Here is a 27,157-nt window from a genome sequence, read left to right on the forward strand (position 1 = left end):
CTTCACGCTTATTTTTCTCATTCTTCTATTTCTATTCTGTCCCATCGGTAAATAATATTTTATCCAATTATCTCGCACATTTTTGTTTACTTCTTTCATCTAAAGTCCTCTATGAATTACGATTTTTCCATTTAATCTTCCATTTTTTTTTGCTTTAGATTTAATTATTACTTACACATTTTCATCATCATGTCTCTAATTTTTCTTATAAGGCAGTGGATTCTTTTTTTTCAAGTATATTCTCAAAAAATTATCGCAATCAATGAGTGTATTACATGTTGATTTTTTTCCTCCTATTTTTTTTTGTCATACTCTGTCGTGTAAGTATCTATTTAAGTAATACGCTGCGCACGGGGATTTCTCTATCAGAAAAAGAAAGAAAATTCTAGCAAACTGCAAGAATTTTAATGAAAAAATGTTTTATTTTGTCTTCGCATGAGCAAGAGTACGATAAAACATTCTTCGAAGATAAAATCTCCATGAACAGCGCATAAGAATTCGTAGAAAGATGTGAAAATTGAGATTTTATTTCAGACTTTGATGTTTTGTTCCACCCAAATTCCAATTTTATCTTAATAAACGGTTTTTCGTGTTGATATATTCTAAAAGAATGTGTTTTGCTGTATTTTTTGCAATGTCTTCATTTTACTGGAGAGGTTTCTTTTAGCAACTTAGACTTTTTGGAGAATTTGATTCGCTGAGGAAGCTCGATCAATTTTAAATTTTAAGCCACGCCCCTTTTAAGATTTTGCGATGCAGGTGGAATTTTTCACCTTTTTCTCAATATAAATTGTAGTATAAACAATCTGTATTAGTTCTGGAGTAAAGAGACCTTTCCGTGCAGTTTTCTAAAACCACGCCTATTCGTATATCATGGCGCTTGATCAATAAGCCACACCCTCTAAAAATATTTAAATAGAATAACAAAATGTAAAGACTTGTTCTTTACTCAAAAAAGACGAAGTAATAGAATTAGAAACTCATATTTATTGAAAATGGTGGAATAAATCAAAATAGATTTAGACACGCCCCTTTTTAAACCACATCCTCCTGTACACAATCTGCTATTGAAAGCCCACAATTCTATTGATATCCCGTAAGATAGGTGTAAATTGGAATAGAAGGACAGTTTACTAATAGATGCGAGTGACCTTACGGTCAGGCTGTGCCTTAGCACTCCTGCTTTTCGTAATAATAATAATAATGCTGGCACAACATTCCACGAAGGAACTAGGCCTTCCCTCAAGGGGATTTCTAGACATGCATTATTATTTTTTCTTTTACGGAATGAGGTTGTCAATCCCATGCCCCGTCGAATCAAGTGCAGTGAAGCTCACTGGATGCAATCCGAACACTTTTAACGCTAGAAAAATTCCTGGTGACCTAAAGGGATTCGAACCCGAGACACTTGCATCATAGAGCGAGTGCTCTACCACTTGACCCATTGAGTGCCCTGCTTTTCGTCAGCTTTAGTTTAATCCTAGCACTTAAGGATGATCTTTAGGCCATCCTTGAAGGCCCTTATTGTTAGCAAACCATCCTTAAGTCCTACAATTAATGTTAAGCTTGCGAAAAGGCTTCCCCATGCTACAACGAAAGCTACTTCCTCTCCGAAACCACACCCCTAGGAAACCACGCCCTCTGTGAAGCCCCTCCCACCAGTATTCACTGATCCCACTCAAAACCTTTTCTCATTTTTTCTTCAATCCCATAAAATAGAGTAGGAAGATAGTAACAAAGACAATTTAGATAGTTGGGAGTTAGAAAAATGAAACTTAAAAAATATTGCTTTCGAAGGGTGTGGCCTTGTTCTTATTCGGTGGAACCTTTTAGGCTCCGCCCAGAATTTAATTACAAATCGTAGATTGAAAGATTTAGATTTTTATCGATGATATTGCATTATCCACACTTCATGAAATATTTTTTTCCATTAAGGTCTCTACACTTTGGGAACTATTCTCGTCAAAACTCGCAAATTTGACAGAATTTTGACGTTTCCACCAATATCAGTGTAGACGACTTTCTTCAAAAAGGATTTTTTGACGAAAATTTATCCCAATTTGAAGAGACCTTTAAACATTATCAACGGTTTATTTTATCGGACTTGGAGCTTGAATGCTTTGGCGCATTCCAGATTTAACCCTTTAAGGACCATTATTGGGTCACCGGTGACCCAAAAATGAAATTTTTCCTACGGTCGTCTAAAGTTATGTTTTGCTCTAAACGGTCAGAAAAAGTGATTTTTTCTGACCACCGATTTTTGACCCTCTCGTCCTTAAAGGGTTAACAGATTAATTGTGGATAAGGCATAAATCCTGAATGGGGAGTGGCTTAAAATTCTTAATAAAAAGAGCTTATTCAGAAGATCAAATACTCACCAAAAATGAAGAAAAAGAATTCCAGTAAAATGAAGTTTTGCTGTTTTTTTATTGGAAAAAGAGGACATTTGTGAGTGAAATGTTGTGGAAGAAATTGTGCAGCTGTAGCAGAGATAGCTTTTCGTTTCTTTTTTTTTTCTATATAATATTTTCATGGTTGTGAAACTTTAATGCAATTTTCTCAGAGACACTGAGTGAATCTCAATGTTGGTCTTATTGAATATTTGATAGATTAACATTAAAGACACAAGGAGAATATTTTGAGTTGGAAAACAGACAAGAAGATGCAATCAATTTTGCAGAGATAGATAAGAGAAGAGACATCGAAGAGGAAAATAGCAAGGGGGGATGCACAGAACATCTTGCAGCAGCATTCTAAAGAGAGGTAAATTATATATAAAGAGCATAAGTAGAGGGGTTTTTGATAGGGAAGAGAGAACGACACTTAGAGTACATTTAGTTAATGTATTATGTCTAAAAAGAGAATTTAACACCAATCATTAGCTCCTAGAGATGAGTAACTATTTACCGAATGCAGCTCTTCTTGGGCTCGCGATGGCAATCAATCATCCAACAACATTTAACACCAAAGATGCTTGTTTTTTGGATTTTTTTTCGATTTGTATCAGCTAAACCAAGAGATGCAAAAGTATCCCAATTAAAATTTTGTGAATTGTCGTTTCTAGAATGTCTACCTTTGAACACCTTGATTTCATTACAAGCGAAAAGGAAAAATTATTGAAACAACCCTCAATACAACCCAAACTCTTTTCAATCAATCGCATTATTTAATTTTTTAAACATTCATTTTCTTCTTTCTTGCATTGATAGTTTTTTTTTAATGTTAATATTTCATTTCAAAAATTGGGTATTTTTTCCTCTTGACATTCGCAGCCGAAATATAACTATTTTTTTGTTAATTATTTTCTCTATCATCTACAGTTGAACGCAATAACTAATTATTGTTTCATTATTGTTTATTCATTTGGAATTATTATTTCATTCACATGAACGTTTTTCAAGTGTTCTTTAGATGTTTGTTTTCACTCAAATGATATTATTTTTTTTCCAAAAAAAAAAGATAAATGAGGCCAAACAAATTAATGCTGAAATTATGCAATGTTTATTTATGAGTTTGTTGTTTGCTGTGTGAAATGTATCAGAGATATGAATAAATATTTTTGTATCATGCCCTAAAGGTGAAATTGCTTAAAGATTCTGTTGCTAGTTTTCACATTTTTTCTTTTACAATTTTTTTTCTTTAAAACTTTGCTTTTTTTTACTAGACACTGAGAAGCGCGAGAGAGATTTCTATACAAAGGATTTGAAGGACGGGGTCCGCTGTTTTGCTCTTTAACTTATGGTTTTTTTTTATTAAGTTTGATGTTAGAATGTGAAATATTATCTATGTTAGAATACAATGCATTTTATCTCATTTACATTAGTAAGATTTTTTTTAATAATAAGAAAATAACAGGAAATCTTGTAAATATGATTCTCTTTTCATCTAATTTTTTTTGCATACTGATATTCCCTTTTTGTTTTAGTTTATCTTTTTAGTTTTTAAAATATTCCTCGTATGTTCTTTTTTTTCAATGATATATTATCCTTCCATTGTCAGTAAATAAATTTTCTTGTAATCCTTTCGATAAATATATCAATTAGATGGTTTTTTCTTTTAATTGACGTTAAATATTGTTGATTTCTTTTTTACTTCTTTAAATATGGGAATTTTCTACAATTTACCTTCTGTAACTCTCATAAAATATCTTTACTAATTTTCCCTCATAAAGTAAAAGCTTATGGTGAGTTTTTTTCCGTTTTTTTCTCAGAAGTGTTCCATTTTTTTTAATACCTTCCACAAACCCTTGAAATTAACCCTTTAGTCCATCTTAGGAGAAAATGCAATAATAAAAAGAAAATCCTTCCCTTCCATTAATGTCATTTGAGCAGAAGGGGGGATTCAGGAGGAAGATTTTGGAGGCATTTTCTGAAGCGAAAGCTCTCCATTAAATTTTCTGCCATGGCTATATATTTTTTTTGTGTGGCTACATCTTGGCAGGAGCTTTCGTGCCTCTTCCTCCAATACCGACAAATGATTGTTCACATTCTCAAGATATAATTCATGCACAAGGAGATATATGAATGGTCGTAAAATAAGCGTAATACACGATATACGCAAAATAAATTGCTGGACATTATTCAAATGATGGTGTAAGACTTTTCCCGTTTGTTCTTTCACAAAATTTTCTTTTAATATGCAAAGTTGTCACAATATCTGGATAGCAATTTTGTTGTTTTATCGTGTTCCCCTACTGCTAAGTATTTTCGTGTAACATTGAAAATATGGAAATGTTACGACATCGAGAGATAGACAAGTGAGACGAAAAGACAAAGAGCATGCAGAAATTTTTGCTACAAGAATCAACTATATAAAATATCTATTAACCTTGCCTGCACCATGCAGAGCTTTTTCTTTTACCATAGCTGGAGCTTTTTTCTTTTCCAATTCCGTGTCCCAATGGCTAGACATCACGAAGCGACTAAAAATGTTTGTTTTTCACAGCAATTAAAACATTTTCAAAGCATCCATTTTGAGACACTTGGAGAGCGTTCTTTCCATCTTCCTTGCCTTCCTTGCAATTTTTTGGCTCCTAGTTTTCAGCAAGATACATCGCAACAGCACATTTATAAGCAAACACTGTGTTTTTTTTTCAAGAGAAAACGTTTACTAAAGTGTTGAGGGAGGTGTTAAAACTATACAGACTAATGGAGAATATTTTTAGGAATTTGGATGAACATTTTCTCTCCCACACTTATTTTTTTTACAATATTGGTTTTTGGGATAAACACTAAGTAAGTGAGTTTTTTTGGTTCGAATGTAAGTTTTAGGAATGGTTTCTCAAGATAGGTTCATGTCCAGCTGAGTATTTGCAGTGATACAGATACTAATGCAGATCGCCACAATATAGGTGACACTTGTAATATAGCATGACAGCTGTCACTACCTGTCATGCTGACAGCTGTCATATCTTGACAGACGTCAATACATGATTTCTGATTTTCAAATTCATTGAAGACTTTTTATACATTGATTTCTGAATGCAGTGAATGACAGCTGTCAGTATGACAACTGTCATCTGTCAATATTAAATTTAACATAGGCAATTTGAGGAATGGTTTCGAAATTATACAGACAGCTGTTAATCACTCCTTTTATCCAAGCTTTACTAAACACTTTCTCAAGATAGATTTTTTAAAAGCCTGTGAAGGCAATGAATGACAGCTGTCATACAACTTTTATCTGTCAAAGTTACATTTAGAATTTGAAATTTCAAAAATGGTTTCAAACTTATACTGACAGCTGTCAACCATTCCTGAATTCCAAATTTTATTAAAAACACTTTAAAGATTGATTTTTGTAATGGCTGTGAGAGCAATCAATGACATCTGTCAGTATACAACAGTCATCTGGTAAAATTATATTTAACACATGCGATTCCTGGAATAGTTTCGGACTTATCCTGACAGCTGTCAACTAGTTCTGTTTTCCAAGTTTTGTTAGGAATTTTGAAAACAGTTTTTTTTAAATGACTATGCCATTTAAAAAAAAATCAACTGTCATTCAAAATTATGGCTGTCAGTCATTAATGACAGCTCTAAGAATTAGAACTGTCATCCGTCAAAATTATATTTTACATAAGCGATTCCATGAATAATTTCGAACTTAATATTTTTCAATATTTTTCGCTCTTTATCAAAAATTTCAAGATGACTGAAATATATTTCTTAGCAGCTGTCAAACTAATCTTGAAGCTGTCAAAAAGACATTCGACAGCTTTTTTTTTCGTCTTTTAATAGGTTTGAAGACATCAGAAATATTTGAAATTTCTGTTTTCCAGGAAAATAAATAAAACTGTCGAAATAATATTTAACAGCTGTCACAGTGATGATAGCTTTGACGTCTATCAGTGATATATAATTAAACTGTCAGATTTGTATTTTTACAGCTGTAATTTAATTGAAAATGCATTACTTTTTAGTGTTTTCAATAGATGTCAATACTTGTCTTTGATGAATATTTTATACCTTTTAAACTATGTACTCAAAAATTATGTTGGACAGCTGCCAAAACTTATCAATTACTGTCAATTTTGACATCTTACTGACGTGTACATGACAGCTGTCACTTCAAAATGTGTAATCTGGATTTATATTTCTCACAATGTGTAGAGGCTCCAATTAGCAATGTATTATACTTGACAGCTGTCATTTTTCAGCACTCTGCAATTGTACCATGGCAAAGTCAGTACTAGACATAACCCTAAAAACCCTTTAGGTGCAGTAATTTATCTTTTAATCAGCCAACTTGGAAGCATGCTTTGAATAATTTCTCGTAACTTGGGGATCAGGTTAGATGGCTTAACTAGAGAAATAGGCTATCTTTGTGAGAATTAGCTTTTGCAGGATGCTAGCCTTGTGAGGATTTAGAGAGAAATCTTCCTAGATGCGCCATATTTTATTCTTTAGCTGGCAAAGAATGTGTGGATGTGTTTTGTGTTAAGTGTTCTTCTAAAGTTCTAAAAGAGACTGTAGCTGCTTTTCTGCTCAATCAATGCTCGTTCATTTTGGCGGGAAAATTGTCACAGGCACGTGAGAAGTTATCACACGATTTCACCTCAAGTGCGTGAGAATTTTTCCCGCCAAAATCTCAGTTCTATCTTGTGGCCTTATATTTCTAAGATTTTTTTTTCTTTATCAAATATTGAATTCGAATGTATCACATACGCTTGTAAAGCAGATTTTTTTCCTACTCATTCTTATCATTTTTTTCTGTATCCCGTAAAACGATTTTTTTTTCAATCGAATTTGGTTTCTATCTGCTTTATGATTTTTTTTCATCTATGAATTTTTCTCCTATTTAGCAATATTCTCTAAAATATCTGCAGATTCTTAGCCTTCAAAAGTTGTATCTCGCTATGTTCTAAATGAAAAATTATACTTTATTCTTGCTTTTTTTTAGTTTCTTCTATATTATGTCTTTGTCCGAATTGCGGGAGGGTTTTAATTCATATTTTTTTTGGAGGAGATAAACCAACTTGAATAATTTTCCTACGACATTTTTTTGTTGCTTTCAGTGAATCCTTTTTTTTATTCTTGTGATTTACTATTAATGCTACCTTCTTCACCTTTTTCTCTGCTAAACAGCCATAAGGAAAAATAAATTTCTCTCTTGTTATTTATATTTTCTACAGTGCTTTTCTTTGCTTACAATATTTTATTATTACTCCTTCTGCATTTTTTTCTTTTAAACGTGATATCCGCATTTTTTTTTATCTCGTCATCAACTTGCCATTCTCGTGAGTTGTTCATATATCGGCTAATCTCTTGGGGAATGAATTTTCATCTACATCTTCTATCTCTCAATTTTATTTTTATTTACTTATTTTTTTTTAGCTTTTCTTGCTGTTGCTGAGGGGTTGTTTTTTTTTATAGTTTTCTTTCCCTACATGGACTAAATTTAGCCAAACGCTGTCAACGGATGTGACAATGATCTTTCAAACTCAAATATATGCTATATATCATGTGATTAATCAGCCCATTCACCATCAATCTCGAATCACAAATCCATTTTCTGTTACTGACGACCAGCATATCACTGCATAACGCATTTGCTCTCTATTTGCGACTTGATTTCACTCACTTGTGTTTCTATTGAGTTTTTCAGTTCTGAAAGGAGCAGAAGAGAAAGAAAAAATAGAAAACACCCATGAATGGTTTATGTTTTTTTTTTGGATCATCTGGCCAGATATTGAATTGCATGGACGACAGTATAGTTTAGTAAGAAAATAGATTTTTTTTATAGTAGAAAGATAGATAGTAATTTAGAGGAAATAGTAGGATGAGGAAGAAAGATTGGGAAGAGAAAAAAAGGGGTGGAAAAGATTTTGTGCAGTAAATGGGCGAGTAATTAGTTAGTTATATAATTCTCACGTTATATGGCAATTTAAATTAATTAGAGAAATTTATTCGACAACTTTCGACATCTTTTCATCTCTTTTGGCAGACCTTCCTAATTGAAATATTACCCTGGAGGCCCTACCAAAAGGAAAAGTTTGGTGGCAAATAATAAAATTCAAGGCAAAAAGGCCTCCAAACATCAACATTTTATTATTGCTTGGTCCCATTCTTTCAAAGCTCCAAAAGCTCCCCTTGAATTCTTCTCCCGAAAAATTATGGCCACTTTTTGAGTCATTGATGGAAGACGCCCCCAATATTTACTCCCCCCTTTCCACCAACAGAAAGCCCCAAAATTCTCGTATTTGTACACTCGGTTCCCATTTTCCGGGAGTGAAAAAGGGGTGAAAATTGCAAAAGTTGAAAGATTAACATTGTGTACTCAACCCCATTCCCAAATATTCGAATTAATCTTGCCTATTTGGATATTTTCAGCAAGGGAAAAATATCAATCTTGTGTCAATATTTACATCTTTGCTGTTTCATGGCAATTTATTAATATCACTTTGGTCTTTATGAAAATAAATCCTCCTTCAATGGACTTTTCATGTTTTGCCAAAATTGGCATTTTTTTTGGGCTGAAAAAGAATTCTGTAACCAGAAGAATGTACTTCTACACAAAAATTCTGCTTAAAATTTTGCATGCAAACTATGGAAAATATTTCATAATGAAATTTAACAGTAAATTTTAAACGTTTTGCTAAATTAATTACAAAATTTGAAAGGTACGCAAATATTTAATAAAATTATAAATGCATTGAAATACCATAGAATATTGCGCTAACATAAATTTTAAGTGATTCATTTTATGTATTTTCCGAATTATTATTTCACATAATAGAAATTTATGTTAATGTGAAAATGAAAATTGGTAAAATAATTGTATTTTATTGCTTATTGTAAATTTTATTTCATATGATTTAATTTTAATTTCAAATTCAGTCTTCTTCGTTGAAATATATGAATATTTCTCCTAAATCTAATTTTGAAAATTAGAAAATAAGAAAATTGAGCAATTGAAAGTGATTTGAATATTTACTAATTTTCTATAAGCTTTTATATTAACATTTGCGCTGTAGGGGGAAGTGGGGCACCTTTGAAAGTGTAGCACCTCTGAAATTGGGATTTTTCACCTATTTTTAAATAAAATTCAGCCCTATCGTGATATAATTTAGCTTCTCAATCTATTTCTGCAGCTAAATTATATCACGATAATATTCAATTTTATTTAAAAATAGGTCAAAAATCCCAATTTCAATGGTGCCCCATTTCCCCATAATTAAAGTTTAATAATAAAAACTACCAAAGGAACAGTTTTCTCTTACCTTTAAATGGTTCAAAATTTATTTATAAATTATTCCAACTTACGATTTCTATGCAATAAATGTCTATTAATTTACTAATTCTGGTTTCATAAATTTTATTTGCATATAAAATAATAATTTAATATTAATAAATATTAAAATGTATTTTACAGATTGTGCTCGGGATAATAGTTAAATTAGGCTAAGCTAAAGATAAATAAGCCAAAATGTAAATTGGATTTATAAATATTGATTAATCGGAAAATAAATATTTTTATGTTAGAAGACTGTGCACAGAAAATATAAACATTATAGTAATACTCAGCAATTGCTCGTCAAGTATTAATGATTGAACTTTTAAAGTCCTTTAACTCAACGCGAAACAATTTTTACTGGACATGAATTTACAATTAAATAGGTATACTATGTTGATGTTTCTGAATTTTCAGCAACACTATACTATTTTTTAATTTATTTATTATTCTACTTTTATATTTGAAAATTAGGCCCCTCCCATAGACAAATTTATGTCACGCCTCTTGCAAGAACGCAACGGCTACCAACCGCAGGCATCTCTATGCGAGAACCAACAAGGAAACTGTTAAGTGCAGTCCAACGATATTGTGGTGAGATGGGAAGAATACTCCCGAGAAAGGGGTCCGTGGTGCAATTGGTAAGAGCGTTCGGCTCTTAAGTGTGAGATTGTGACTCCCGGATCGACTGAGTTCAGTTGTGAGTTCGAGTTCTGCCCAGCGCAAATGATTGATGTGTCTGAATGGACATTTTTCACGAAACACTGTAGAATCAAAAGCCCAGTACATCAAAATAAAATATAAATAAATAATAAAAACTTCCAGGAACTGTTGTGTGCTAGTCCCCGGCGAGTGGCCTTCAAAGTTGAAGCCAATTTCTTACTTTCATATACAAATGCGTATGGGAATTTTTCTGCACTCGTGATCGTTATGCTAAATATTTAAAAAGTGACAAGTTTTTCCGTATTATAAGATACCTTTCCGTATGGAGGGATAAATATACTAAATTTTTGTTTAAATAATTTTTTTCCTTGGAGCACTGTGAGCTGAGTCCGAGATCAATTTAGGAATTGGCTTCAAATAGCTCCATATTAAAATAACAACTTGCCAGGCGCTTGGTTGTGTGTAAGGGATGATGTATCGAGGTAGGAGAAGGAGATGCTAGTTATTGATGGCTGCAAGGAAGAGCTTCCAACGGTTTCAACATGAGAACACGTAGTGAGAGCAATCTTTTCTTTAAAGAATCACAAGGCACCAGGGGAAGATAATATTTCAGCGGAGCTTATGAAACATGGGGGACCGAACTTCATTACCGGATCTATATAAGCTTGTCTGTGGGATCTGGAAGTCGGGGTTATGCCTTGTGGTTGGAGAGCGGAGATACTCCCAATCTATTAGAAAGGTGACCGGATAAAGGGATCGCGCTCCTAGATCCCGTATACAAGGTTCTGTCTCGAGTGATCATGAGGAGACTGAAATCATACGCTGAGAAGGGTATAATACCAGGTAGTCTTCTGGCCTGGAAGATCAATAGCAGATCAGCTCTTCAGCGTTCGACAAGACCTGGGGAAATGCTGGGAGCACAATATTTCAAGCAGGCCTACGACACGATTAAGAAAAGAGCTCTGGAAATTCCACCAAAACTCACAAAGTTGGTGAAAATGATCATCTCCGGTTCAATGTGCCAGGTGAAAGTGGCGGAGGATAGATAAGGAACATTCCGGGTTGACTCTGGTTTGCACTAGGGGGGTGCCCTGTCGCCTGTTCAGTTCAGTCTGTTCAACATGGCTCTTGAGTATGCTATGAGAATCTCAGAACTTTCTGTTCTGGATATGGACCTTCTTCAGTGGTCGACTAAACTATGTTTTTTATCCTTTATGAGGATCGTTATTTCGTGTGGGATCCCGCGTTTCAATCCCACATGAAATAACGATCCTCATAAAGTACAAAAAACAGAGTTTAGTTGACCACTAAAGAAGGTCCATATCCAGGACCGAAAGCTCTGGGCAAGATTGAAGAAGTGTTTTTATTTTGTGAAGTGACTTCAATTCCATTGACCGTCACCATAGAGTCCCCTATCTATGAGTATGCTACTGATCTTGGAGAGATGAATTCTCCGACGGATATTTGGAACTGTCTGGGCTGTTTCGACGGGGGAATTTCGTACTAGAATGAATCACGAACTGGAGAAACTTTATGGACAGCCCGACATTGCTGCCTCCATCCGGGTAAAACAAATAAGCTAGCTCGGTCATGTGCACCGAATGCAAGAGGATAAAATGTCCAAAGGTCTACTAAAGGCGAAGTCGGAAGGTATTCGTTCGAGAGAGCGCCTCTAAAGGAGATGGCAGAAGGTAGTAGCGAGGTCCTTAAACGACTGGGTGTGTTCAGGCATTGGAGGCTTATTACTTTATGTCGCGGAGAATGGCGGGGAAGGGGGGTGGTACAAGAGGCCTTGTCCCTCAGTGGGACGTAGCACTATCTAAGTAAGTAAGCCTCTTGCATGAGTTATACCCAATTAAAGTTAATATTTCCAATCTCGTGTGTCTCAAATAATTCGTGTCTTGAAAGTGAAATATCCATAATGACATTTCAATTAAAAAGTGCTCGTAGAGTAATATTCGTGAAAATATAGGCCACACCTACTATAGTACTTTTCGTATAAATTTCAAAAAACATTCATGTATTTTTTTCTAAAGTTTTCTTTTTGCTTGGTTTTTTTTAATAACTTTAATTTCATTTTGCTCAATTTTAACTAGTTTTTATTTTAAATAAGAGCTTTAAAGGGGGCGTGGCCTAGTTTTTCACTTATGGAGCACCTTAGATCCTAAGCTTAAATTGAAGTGGCGAGAGTACTTTCGTTTATAGATGTAAGAGTTGTCACATATGTAGTACTTAAATATAAAAATTTGATTCAAAATCTTCATTGGGCATGACAAAAATTATTTACATAGGGGGCCTTTTGAATATGGAACAATAAAAACTTCATGCAAGATCATTTCATAAAAAAGGAGTTCTATTAAATTTAAGAAATAACAATTTCCTACAGTTACTAACGAACTTGTGTATTTGCAATATATTTTACCAATTTTATCCAATACAATTTACAAATATCTATGAAATTTCAATGCAAAATTCACCTTTTCCGCATCAAAAACTAATACATCGTCCCACTGAAAATCAAATCCTGTTTTTCGTTGCCACAAAATCTTGATCAAGTGCAATTGAAAATTTGATATCGTGAAACTCAATCAAATATTGTTAAGTATTTTGCATTGTCAACAATTTTGGAGGGTCTCATGGGTTTCATGGTAAAATAGGTTATATTGTGCGAAATCAATTGTGAATATTGGTATTTATTTATTAAAATGTAGAGCTATACGAGTGGTAGAATCGCATGAAAATCCCCTTAAGCTGATACAAAAACACCCATAAGCAGGGTATTTAGTGGTAATTAATTAGAATTTCAGCTGTAATGTTCTAAAATTTAATGAAAATTATTATGTGCTACACAGCATGAAATTACTTTTATTGGTATTTCGTGCTAATCAATGCAAATGATTTTTGGGCATATTTGCAACTACATCTAGGTTTTAAATTAGTAATTTTACTAAATTTTGTTCCCATATCGCCATTCCCGAGGATTTCCATACATTTCCCATCGGCAATACACCACAAAGAATTTAATTCAACTCGATTATTGGATATGAATATTAAATAGGACTGCGGGATAGGCAATATTTGAATTCACTTCGACAAATAGCTAAATGGAAAATCACCAAAATATCCTTTCAACTTTGCTATTTGTGTTGGATTTTGGCAAAAGCTTCAAAATTGAGCCCAATCAAACTCTTTAAGCTACTATTTATCGATTTACTCAACTTGTTTGAGTTGCATCTGTTTTTCACCCAAAATGAAAGCTTCTATTTAATTTGTATAAAGATGTGATAAGTTTGTTTTAGGCTTGCGGGAGTTGTGATAATTTTTAGTGGAACCTGGTTTTTGGGTTAACATGAAAATGTTCTCAAAACCGTTTTACTTTCAATACACTTAACTAAGAAGAATGTAAAATTATTTTCATTATAAATTTGATTTAAAAAAAAGTATATTAGCGCTTAAAAATCACTTCTCAAAAACTTTGCCAAGAAATTTCTTAGGATCTAGTTGATTTGTCACAAGATGACCGTTTTTAACAGCAAATTAAGCGTACGGACTATCTCTTAGAAGTAAAATGTTCAACTAGGGTAATTTAGTAAACGCCGGAAAGCGCTGAATGTGAGACACACTAAAAACCACACTATTAAAGGCGGCTTCAACATATTTACTAATACGCATGAAGTTGACCGGTATTTAAAGGTTCACCTTCAATCCAATTTTCGATACTAGTGATTTAAAAAAAAAAATAAATTTTCAAGTGCAATAATTTAAAAATCACTCGATGGATTTTCAGGTAAGGTAAAGGTTTTGAACGGTCTCGGACAGACCGACAAAATTTAAAAATTTCAAAAAATATTTGTTAGTTTTGTACTATAATTAACGGCAAAACCGGATTCCAAAACGTGTTTTCGAAAATATACCGGCATAAAGAGGTATATGGATTTCCATAGCGGAAATAAAGCTTAATACAGATGGACGAAAAATAACCTAGTTACTTAGAAAAGAACTTAGTTATTTTCTGGATCAAGAAAGTTTGCAAAGCCTGTTTTGACATTAGTTTAGTTAGAGAATGCTTATGAAGTTATATAGATACGAAATGAAACGAAGAATTAATGTTGGTAGGTTTGGCCACTGATTTAACAAATTGTCGAACGGGCCGTACTAAGAACTTTATATCACGTTTGAAATGTTATGAATTAACCTGCTAAACGAATTTTAATTTTGAGGTTAATTTTGTGGTTTCATTCGTAAGAGACAGTCATTCAAACTTAACTGTTTGGCTAACTTAAATAACTGTTAGAAAGTTTAGGTCCTGTTTGCCTGTTTGGAGCATTAATCTATCCGAAGGTCATAGAAGATGATACTCAAAAGGTGAGGATCTCATCTTTACTCTTGGAATGTATCTGTCTCGTCCGATCACCTAAATCCTTTTTCTGATAAAATTACTAGTGATTTTATAACCAATTTTATGTGGTCATTCCGTTTACCTTTCTAAAGATGGGGGTTCTTATCCATTCCGATGACCTATATAAAACCATAAGGCTTCATTTTGAGGCTGCGGGATAACCAATCACCGACTTCTTAAGGACGATGCAGGTCAGTTACCCAATACGAAAATTAGAATCTGTTTACAGAATAGATGACCATTCGAAAAGGAAGGACGGTAAATACATAACTTATAGGTTATCTAGAATATAGGATTTCATTCGTAAAAGATAATCACTCAAGCGGAACTGCAAGAATATTACATTGTAAGATAGTAAATAGGTGTTACTGCATCGATTATATTCCTGAATATATCTGTTGAGGCTAGTTGCAGCACTTTATATCCGGCCATAGCGCTATAGATAAATTCTATATTTTCACAAAACCGTAATGAAAAAAATAACCGTTTTTAACGTTTTTAGGCGCCTGATGACTAACAATGAAAACTGACTTTAATGTTGCTTGAAAATAGATGTGGATAGAAGGGAATCCCATTAAAGGGAACCCATTAAACCGAACATGATAGGATGATTGTAGCCATAGACCAGAAGTGGTCAAAGGCTAGAATTGACCAATAGAAAGTGAATGTGTTCCATTAGGACAAGGCTTGGCCACATATCTTGGACCACCAACTAGAAGCTCAGAGAACTGGATTGGGATGCCCAATTGTACCCCATTTATAGTTTTGACATTTTTCTATTGAATTTACTACCTTCCCGATTTTACAAAATTTCATTGGGGCATTTGACTACCTAAAGAACAACAGCGACTTAATGAAATTACTACCTTCAAAATTGCTTCCTTTTCATTGAAAGGATAACTTTCTGGAATGAACTTCGCAGAAAGAAGAAACGGCGGCTTATTTACTGCTTTTTGACGTCTTTTGCCCTAGACAGGCTTATGCCCTGACACACTTACGACTTAAGTCGAGAGACGACTTAGTGGAAAATTATAGAAATGTAGTTTAATCATTACGTCGAATATAATTACGCTAAGCCGTCTCTCGGCTAATCCTCAGGTCCATCGAGGCCCTTACAGCTTAAGCCGAGAAACGGTTTAGGGAGAATTGGTGGGAACGTTAAGTCGTCTCTCGGCTTAAGCAATCTGTCCAGCAGATTAGATTAATTTTTCTTTCTATTTTTCGCTTATTTCTTTGTACACATTTTTGAAATAATGCAGATGGCTCATATAACTTGAGAAAGAGTACGACGGCGGTGGCCGCTGTTACTCAATCATGAAATTCTTTAAACCCTGTAACTCTCAAATATGTTTTCATGAGCATAAGCTCAAAAACGTTTACATGAATAATAAATTGAACTAATTTGAATTAATTTTGAAACGTTCAAAATTATTTTGAATTAATATAGTCAAGTGTGCTAATCCGGGCGCTTCGCTATGTGGATCGTTTATGACTAATCCACTTAAAATAATATTTTTATTTCCGTAATATAGTCACTACAGTAACATAATATAACCATTGAAGTTTGAGAAAAAGCTAAAATAATATTTTTATCCATTAAATAAGTGAATGTAATCGACTCAATTAAATCTTTTGCCAGCTGGATTCTTCATTAAAAATTTTCTAGCAGTGATATTTTCGCTAATGACAGCTAGTTGATTGAAAACATTTATTGTTTTTTCCTTGTGAAAAAAAGTATTTTAAATCCAAAGGTTTAATCAAAAGTGAATTAGCGAAAAGGCGACCCAGTTAGTGCATGCTGACTTATTTCAGTATTATCACTATTTTATAAATTTTCTTTAATATTTTTGATATTTTTCTATATTATGTTTCTAAATGAAACAGTGAATAATTCTATGGATTTTGAAGAAGTAAAAGAGAATTTCATCAGTCCAAAAACAAGCGTTTAAGTAGCACTCTTCGGAAAACGATCCAATTACCCCACCTTACTATAAATTACGTGATACCGTGCAATATAACGCTTGGAACTTTATTCGCTTCGTAATGGTTAAAGACAATTGTAAAGAAAAAAAGCAACTGATTTAATATTTTCTCCAAAGCTATAAATCGTTCTCAAAATACAAAAGACAATTTGGGAATCGACAGATAAATATTTTCAATGTAAGTCAGTATGAAATTTCACGTTCCAATAGCCACAACATTGCCAATAAATCAAATATATTGCATTTGCTTTTCATTAATTTGCACAAAAAGCTTAACTGCAAAGCTCAAACTATACCTCCTGCCCCTAGCTACATTATTGCTGGGGCTATTGATTGTGAAAAGTTGTATAGCAATTTATTTATAAAATCCCCAGAGCAAATATTGAAGTGAAAATCATTAAATGCACACCATATTGTTCTATTTGTAGAACATAAGCTCTCCAGGCTCAAGCTTTTCTCTGTGCCAGGGAGTAAAAATCCTTCGACATATGCCTGAGCAAATCTGTGGCAATTTGTAAAGATGACTGCAATGTAAATAAATTCAATAAGTAAATTTATGTTCTATCTCAAACACGATGAATTGACTTTATTTTCCTCTGACTCTCTTATCTCTTGGGGAGAAAAATGCCTTCCAGCTTTTCAGCCATCATTTGGCAGAAAAAGGGTCTTCTATTATGTTGTGCAAAATCCCCTCTGTGAGCATATTATGTAAAATTGTAGCATTTGTCGGGGTGTAAAATGGCAATAAGAGAGACAGCGAGGAAATTGCTATAAAATAAATAAGCCAATCATGAAAATGGTGAGCGTGATTTTCTGCCATTGAAGGGAAAAGGGATGAGTTATCGGAGGGATTTAAAGCACCCTGTTTCTTGAACTAACAAAATGCAAAACTCACGCGTGGGTTCCACCACGAAGAATCATTCCATTACTTGGGAAATATGCATCTCTTGCACTGGAAGTTATGTTTAGGGAAATTCACAAATTTAAACAACAGATTAAATGAGTAAATCTGCTCCCTAAAACTTTGTGGAACATAAATAGTTTACATAACCACCGCTACAGGCCGTAAGAGCATCTTTTTGAAGCATATGCATCATTAGGTGGACATATTCAATTCCAATTATCTGAAATTCTCACGATCAGTAGGAAGAATACCACTTAAAATTTATTTTAAAAAAAAATCCAAAAGTCATTGAATATTCATCGAAATTATCAACAAATTGACATATAATACTTCAAAATTTCTGGTGCTATTGAAAAATTCTCAGAAATTCGAATACTAATGGGAGTTTTGTTTGTTAAAATGTATCGTAAAATTCATAAAATATTTTATTTCATTCCTAATAAATTTGAATTGAAGATAATTTGTAGTGTTTTAGTGCAGTTCAAATAACACAATGCTGGTTTTAATCAATTCAAAAATAAAATAAATTCAGGAAGTTTTTTTTTATACAATGAAATGCGATGCATGATGCTTTTATGTGTATTATTAAATTTTAATTTAGTTGTTATTTGTCCAAGTTGGTTAGAATATTGATAGTATAACATATAAAACTTAATAAAAATTGAAAATTCATTTGGAATTGAAATAAAAGAGATGTTTTTAATATGAAAAAGATAAAAACGGGTTTATGATTGTTTTTTAATAACTCTATTATTATAGAAAATATTATTAAAATAAAGTTGTTTTCTTCTTTGAGACATTGTAGATTACATTTAGCCATCGACTATATCTCAAAAGATCGAGAGAATAACGTTTAAATTACTGATCATGATCGCTTTGCTAGATTAGGTATTGTAACTTTAAGAAAAATATGAAACTTTTCAATTTTTTGACATTATCAAATTTTTTTTTTCAGTAAGGGGGGGGGGTCATCACTTTCTCGAACATTTTTAAATTAGTATTTTTTTGAGAAAAGGTTATATGTTGTTCAAAATTAAAAAGGAACAGTTTGAATTGGTTAAGGTCGTATAGCATTCCAAGCAGAGCATGTGGCCTCCAATAGCTCAGTTGATAGAGCACTCATCTAGTTAACGAGAGGTCTCCAGTTCGATTCTGGGTGGAGGCAGGAATTTTTCCTGTCAACTGAAAAAAACTGGATGATTTGAGTGTCATTTGCTCTGATTGACGATTTCTCTGTACATAAATACAATTAACATTGAACTAAAGTTCGTAAAATCCTCACGAGAAAATTTTCTTTAAAAAAGCATTTTTTTTTAATTACTTCTAGTGTGTAGACACCTTTAGGTACTACGAGTCCCCGAGCCTTGGCCGAACCTCCCCTCATCAGAAGACTCGACAGGTTCTTGGGACATCCAGAGAATTTAAGCCGCAGATATACCTGACACAATTATTGAAAGAAATTGTAACACGACGGATTGTGACACTATCCATCGCAAAAAAAGCTCAGCTCTGTAGTTAAAAAAGGAAGAAGAAGCGCTCATGAGAGGATCAAGTGAGTATCATAGGGCATGATTTCCCGAAAACGTCTGAGAGTATAGAGAGAATAGTTGACCTTAGGACAAATGGATGTGACATGATCAGACTATGAAAAAGTTGAGTTGAATATTATGCCAATGTTTTATACATAATCGACGAATGGGATAATAATTTCACCGTGAAGGTAGGGGAGGGTGGGGCAGTTTCACCCCTAAATTGCAAAATGGATTTTAGGACTATTTTGCAAAAAGATGATAAACAGAAGTAAAACTTTGTATATTCTGTGAATTACAGTTGGGTTTGGGGTTTAATAAAAATAATAATAATAATCCTTTAATTTCATTGGTCTATTGTGGAGAAGATGATTTTACTTGAATGGCAAAATGCATGAAAGTCCCCCGTTGCGGGGCAATTTCAAAATAAATATGAGCCAATTTTTGTGAAAGATAAAACGTGTTTATAGGAACCTTGCGATACCAGAATTGATTAAAATTACTATTTTGAAGTCTTCTTAGACTCTAAAACCTAAAAATATAATCGAACAAAAACTTTATAACAGAATTTGAACATTAATTAATGATACAGAGAAAATAAAATATCGCCAAAGATTTTGAAGTCTATTTCTCATTGAATGAGCAATTTTCTTTGAATTTATATACAAAAGAAACGTCTTTTGTAGTGCTAGGCCAATTCTGTACATTATTGGATCATTATATCGCCTTAGAACATGTATTTTTTAGTATAACAGTTTTATAATATTATTTTAAAGTCTTGAATTTTTATAATACTAAAAAAAATTTACAATATCTTGCTGAAAACATTCTGAAAAGATATTATAACAATTAAATTTATCATTTTCAAGCACTTAAGAAACACTGAAAGACTATTTTTTAAATTTTTTTATGAACTTTTAGGAAATACTATTTTCCATAATTTCGAACTTTATCGACAAAAACAGCTACAAAATGTTTTCAATTATCATTTTAAGTTAATTTTGATTAAAAAAGTAAATTGTTAGACACTGGAAACTTCTTCGTGTGCTTGCATGAAACTGCCCCTCACGAAGTTTCGGAACTCAAATCAAAATTGTCAAAAACGTCTTAGATTTCATTCAACGCTAAATGCCTTATAATAAACATAAAACCACTAGTAATTTAATACAATTATGTTACTTCGATTGATAAGTGCAATAGTTCAGAAATTCTTGAAAATATAATATTACAAAATGTTTCATTTTGATGAAGTTTTATAAAATCAATTACAGAATTCAAACGAGAAGCGTCACGAAATTAATTATTTTTATGAACATGGATCTCAGTTATCTCTTCAATAACATAAAGGTTTTATCCCATTCCTTTCAAAGGGATAAGAAGAATATGCAAAAATTGAAACTGCCCCGTCGTTAAACTGCCCCACCCTCCCCTACAGTTGATAGAAACCAAACGATTTTTTAGGATGTAGGACTACGACATTTAATGATGCCCAGTACTCAATACTGGAAAGATTTTTATTCATAAAATCAAAAGTTAGAAGACTGGAGGGATCCCCTTCTACATAAATTTGAGGACATCTGCATAAAGATGAAATAATCAATTTTGTAGGACTGATGGTAAATCATTAATAAAGTGATAGAATAGAAGTTGCCCAAGAATTGAATTTTATTTGGATCCACTGCTGTTTTGTCTATCTGCGTTAAAGCCCAGTTTCCTTTAGAAATATACGAAAATATTATTACTGTAGCCCCATAGCTCAAAGTAACCTCACTTTCCCCTATTCAGTTTTAATTTAGAATTTTCTTAATTAACATAGCCGTCAATAGACAAATAAAATAAATTCTGCATAGGGGTAGATTTTCAGGCTTCGTACATTCTCAGACTTGTAACACTTCATATTTCTTCATGTACATCATACATTTTATGAAAGAAATAAGTTAGATTCAATAAAGGAATATGGGGAAAGTATGAAGTGTTCGAAGGCAGAGTGTGTGCGAAGTCTGAAAGCATTCCCCTAGAGCCTTTCACGAAGATCATCCGATTGGCGATTAAGAAATTTTTAAAGATCACACTTTATGATCCTGTTTATTTATTTCATTTGAAAGTATCCTGTAGGGGAGTTCTGTAACAGTATGACAATGTCATATGACAAATTTAAAAATTTTAATGACATGAATACGGAAAAATTAAACGAAAATCAGATTCATATAAGATATTACACTGAAAAAAAAGAGTGTGCGATTAACTTTTCTTCCTCGTAACTTTAACACTATTTAGTTGTAAAAATATATCAACATTTTTTAATGTTAATTTTACATCTTTTTAAGTGTAAAATTGACATGAAAAGGATAACTTTAACCCCTAATACACCTAAAAAGGGTAATATTTACACCGATTTTGGATCAATAATGCAGGGTAAAATTAGCATTTCCGGAATGTTATTTTAACTTTTTCGGATTTCTCTCAGTGTTGTCATATGACTTTGTCATATCGTTACAGAATCCCCTCTGTCATATCGTTTTGTCATATCTTTACAGAACTGGTGTAATGCCTATCAGAAAAAAAAATGCTAAAGCCCTTTCAACTATAAACAAGAATCAAACTAAGGATCTTTGTCACAGATCCATTTCTTCATCCATTCGACTGTTGATCCTCTCTCTTATTTGATAAATTGGTTAAAAACAGAATAACCTCTTTCTAACCCAAAAACCAAGGACATTTTCCCAATTCTTTCATGACGAGTAGTTTTCTTTGAATTAAATTTGTTTTTGCAGTGTCAGCTAAGGACAATGGGTGACAAATAGAAGCTTTTCCGGAGGATGAGGCTATGGATTGAAAAGACATTGACACTCACCCTTTGGGCAAAAATAGAAAAGGACCAAAATTGTCTATAGATTGGCAATGGAAAGACGGACAGTAAATAGCAGAAAATTCGTTCATTGTGTTTATTAAATTTTCACCCATCAAATAAATGCTCCATTCCCCCCCTGGATCAATCGATTTGGGGCGTCGTGGAAGATAACAAGTTGTTTATGTTGTTTAGTGTTTTATTGTCCGCCGTCAAACAAGATCACCAATATCTCTAGAAATTCTTTACACAATATTACGTGTGTACATAGTAAGGAATTATGTGAACAATGGTGTGTATAGTCTGAGATGTTTGTGAGAAGTTTGTATTGGAAAAAAGCTCCAGTGAGAGAGGGTGGGAATTGTGCCCTAAGCTCATTGCTTTGTATTGAACGCGATTTTATGGTGTTTTTCTCTTTTAACATCTCAACGACACAAAAGGGGATATTTTCCCTTGAAAATTGAGATCAAATGCATTTTGAGTGTTTCCCAGAGACCCTTCAAAGTGTGACAATGTTTTACTTATTTGCTGAAAAAAAAATCGTAACTTACAGGAGATAGATAGAAAGAGAAAAAATTTGAGGAATCCAGGCCATGATCCCAAAATGATGCTATTTCCTGAAAAAGAAACAGATGTTCGTCTTACTTGTGAAATCGTCCAAATCTTCCTGTTCGGCTTCTGCGGCCAGTTCTTCAGGTGTCTTCTTCTTGCGCATCAGTGGATTGGGTTCCTCCTGCACCAACTCGACAGGCTCCTCTTTCTTCTTTATGTTATACTGAAAGAACACAACAAAATACAGGATCATGAGAATAATGCAAACATCTTTTTGTATTAAAAATTCATATTCCAAATCTGATTAAATCATTTTCGGATAAAATTCACAAATTTTCGCTTAATGTATGAAAATTTCGAAAAATTTCATGAAAATTTCCAAGACTTACATGACCTAATATGCATGAATTTGAAGAAACTGACAAAAATATGTATTTGTAAATAGAAGATTAAATTTTTCAAGTAGTGTACCAAATTTGAAGTCAATCGGAAAATCGGGAATGAGACCACTTAGAGAAATCCGAAAAAGTTAAAATAGCATTCCGGAAATGTTAATTTTACCCTGCATTATTGATCCGAAATTGGTGTAAATATTACGCTTTTTAGGTATATTATGGGTTAAAGTTACCCTTTTCATGTCAATTTTACCCTTAAAAAGGTGTAAAATTAACATTAAAAAATGTTGATATATTTTTACACCTTAATAGTGTTAAAGTTACGAAGAAGAAAGTTAATCGCACCCCCTTTTTCCTCAGTGACTGAATTTAACAAAATAGCAACAAGTTAATAAAGCGATAGTAATAAATTTGTGTATTTATCAAAATCATTTTCGCATAAAGAGAAATTTGAATTTAAGCGTTAAAAGTGGTACTAAAGCTGCGAATTTGTATCTTATTATATTCGTACTAAATCATATTAAATTTTCCAATTACAAGTCAGTTTCAGTATGAATTTGAGTACGTTGTGTACTACTTTACAAACACCATTCGAGTGCATTTATAGATATTTTGGTGGAGAAGAGCTGGAGAATCAAACTGCAGAAATTGTTTAGTGAAACGATGAGACAAAAACGACAAGTTTCCTAGAGTTTTGGAGCGTGTGGATGTTTGTGAAATTTGAATATTCTGAACTCGTCTTTAATTACAAGTTGCAAATATTTGCCCTACATACACATGACTCCTCATGGATGGCAAAATACTTCTGCCACTCGCCCCTGACACGCTCACAAAGTCTCCAGGGTTGTTGGAAAAGTTCGGGCGTTAATACAAATACTAAAATAAGTATAGAAAATCTTCAGGATAACATTATATTAAAAAAAATCCGAGGAAAAATATGTATTGTCAACGTTAAGACAACTTGAGAAAGGAAACATACCTACAAAACGTTGTTACGTAAAAAGAGGAAAGTAAATCATTTAGGTCATTCCGTGTTTCAACCCCATAATACACCAAACTTACGGAATTATCCACTTGAATAATTTTGTCTCTACACGAATATTTGTTGTAATGATTGACAATTAAGGAAAATATACAAGCATTATTTAACTGGAAATAGTAGGTAAAAAATTGCTTAAGGTAAATATTTGGTGTGAAAATATTATAAAGAATACCGGGAAATCCCTATGCTTATTTTTTTATCAAATGCTTTACTTTAATTGTATAGAAAATTAAATTTTTAAAAGTGAAGCATGCCAAATCTTAAGAGTAATCTTAATCTTTGGAAAGGAACGTAAATCACACTGTTTTTATGCCCTAGACATACTTTCGATTTAAGCCGAGAGACGGATTAACGTAGTTATAATTAAAATATGAGCTTACATTTCCAGCAGTTTTCGACTAATCTGGTCAAAGACTAAACTGGAGGGAGTTTAGTCAAATCATTAGTTTGATTTTAATTTTGTTAAGCCGTCTATCGGCTTAAGTCATAAGTGTGTTTAGGGTGTTAGATTTGATCGATTTGATACAACAAAGAAAACTTTAGGAATATTTCAATAGTAAACACCTTAGGATTTTTTGAAGTTATTAGCTTGCAAAGTCATTCTTAAAAGCCAGATTAACAAGTGGTTTTTAAGTGATTCACTCAACTAAGGTAAAGTGCCCTCGCTCGACCGGTTCCTCGTCTCGACAGGTAGATTTATTTATTCAATTTAATTATATTTGCGATTATGTTTTGCGTATGATCTAACATTAATAGACCAATTATTTCATGAATAATACGAACCAGTGACAAATTCATAGAAATTGACGAAATTGACCATCAAACATTCAAAAATTGACTCATTAGTCGAATCGAGGAACCCGGTTCAATGAGGGTACTTTATGTTAAGCAGTTTTCAGACTAGAGGTTTAGCCCACTTCCCGAAGGTCTCTAATTCCTAAATAGCGAGCAATTTTATAACTTTTTGATACCCTAATAAGTTAATTAACTTTAATAATTCAATCCTAAGTTATTTTCTTTTTAATTGTGATTGATAAGGAATTAGAGCAATTAAGCTATACCGCTAAGTCCAGGTCTGAATCCCATATTATATATGTTATGCACAGATGAGTCTTGGAAAAAAATTATAGTGGATCGTTTCTGAGATTAAGTTTCCCTGCTGATAGTTGTGATAATGTGTCTCGGCTAAAATAGAAAATCAAGTAAATGTTGTTTTCGAATGGATATGAAATTTCAATAAACTGTTTCTCGAATAGATATTTGAATTAAAAACCTTATATTTGGAATTAATATTTACTGGCAGAAGGTAATAGGGAAGTACTCTCTATGCGTATATGCATAAGGCTTTCCGGAAATAAATCAGTATCCATGAATAGTTTCTTGAAAATGACTGATTACAGCACCACGAGGTTAAAAAAAGGATACTAATTAGAAGTTTAAGAAGGAAGACAAGGTCAGATACATTCTTTTGTTGACTTAGCTCATCGAAGAATATATTCTGAACATTATCACTAACCTTTAAAGACATTTTATATTATTTTCATCGATCGATTTAAGAAATTATTTTGAAAACCACAATTTTTTCAGAGTTATGGGGAAGTGGGGCACATTTGAACACAGGCAGTTTTAACAATTGAGCTGTTTTCGTACAATTCAGCTTCACAATTGGTTTGTGGAACTAAATTTATTATTAAGGTAAAGTTTCATTTTAGTATAGGAGAAAAAATCCCTATTTTAAAGGTGCCTCAATTCAAAGGTACCCATCTTACCTCTATGGCCTTTTACCCCTATTGGTGCTTCCTTAAAACAAACTCCCCATAATGTCGTTAACAATTCCTCAACTAAGGTAAGGATTGTAGGCTTCGCACACACTCTGGCTTCGAACACTTCACATTTTTCCCACATTTCTATATTAAATTTGACCTATCTATGGTAATGAATTTTAATACCTAGTCTTACTGTGTTATCACACTTGCACATTAAAATTTTAATATGATTCACATTAATTGTCGCTGGTAAGAGTCCAAATGTGTAATTTGTGTGTTTAAATCATTTTATATTCCAAATTTGATCTATTTGTTGATAAAAAGGCAGACTTGGCCCGCAAAATTTGATATAAATTGATTTATAGCATTAATGCGAAAAATTAATATTATTTTCTCATTAATTTTTTAATATGAAAAATATTTATGTTTTAGGTGAATTAAAGCTTATTTTTGCAGGCCAAGTCCAATTCTTTATCAATAAATAGAAAAACCCCAAATATTAAGTGACTCAAAGACACAAATAACATATTTGGACGCTCACAAGCGACAACTAATGTGAATCACATTAAAATTTTAATGTACAAGTGTGATAACGCCGTTAAGTAACTTATTTCCTGAAACATTGAGAGAAATTCATTAAAGAAATATGAGAAAAATATAAAGTATTCGAAGGCAGAGTGTGTGCGGAGCCTAAAAGCCTTCTCCTACATCTCAGATAAAATTTAAAAACTTGTAAAGTGATATTCCAAAACCCATTGCGTAAGGGCCTTGACAGACCTGAGGATTAGCCGAAAGACGGCTTAGCGTACAGTAGAACCCCGCTATAGGCGGTCGGTCTATAGTCCAATTTATCGAGAGTTGACTTCAAAAGACTGATTTTAAGTTAGGTTATGTTTTTTAGTACGCGTCATGCAATGTTATAATTATTTTAATATTTTTGGAAAACTTTATTGAGTAGTTGTGATAATTGTGATCCATAATGAAGAGAGCGAGGACGAGTACCACAATAGCAAAGAAAGTGGAAGCCGTCGAACAATTTCAATACTAAAAGTCGTTGATAATTTTAAAAAATGACATGGTCTATAGTGCGACCCAAGTGTCAAATCTGGAATCAAATACGGACTATAGCGAGGCTCTACTGTAATTATAACTATTAGAAATAATGGTTAAACTACATTTCCATCATTTTCCATTAAGTCGTCTCTCGGCTTAAGTCGTGACTGTGTCTATGGCATAACTGTTCATGGGGTGTAGTTTTCCAGGATGATTTGATGCGTTAAAATGTAGGTAAAATTAATTAAAATGTAAAGTTCAATTAGATTTTGTATTTCGAAGGTGAAATTTT

At 32.9% G+C, this 27,157-nt stretch overlaps 1 protein-coding gene across 5 annotated transcripts in view; it reads right to left on the bottom strand.

The window, feature by feature from the left end:
- Positions 1-220: 220 nt before the first annotated feature.
- LOC129809642 (complexin) overlaps positions 221-27,157 on the bottom strand; it is a 298,624-nt gene continuing 271,687 nt past the window's right edge. For all 5 annotated transcript variants that reach the window (XM_055859615.1, XM_055859614.1, XM_055859616.1 and 2 more), the window contains 2 exons: positions 22,703-22,832; positions 221-8,108 (listed from right to left, as the gene is read on the bottom strand). In XM_055859615.1, coding sequence (XP_055715590.1) covers positions 8,035-8,108; positions 22,703-22,832 — 204 coding nt within the window. In that variant the 3' untranslated portion in view covers positions 221-8,034. The remainder of the gene's footprint in view (positions 8,109-22,702; positions 22,833-27,157) is intronic.

Source organism: Phlebotomus papatasi, chromosome 1 (genome assembly GCF_024763615.1).
Source record: "Phlebotomus papatasi isolate M1 chromosome 1, Ppap_2.1, whole genome shotgun sequence".
NCBI lineage: Eukaryota > Metazoa > Arthropoda > Insecta > Diptera > Psychodidae > Phlebotomus > Phlebotomus papatasi.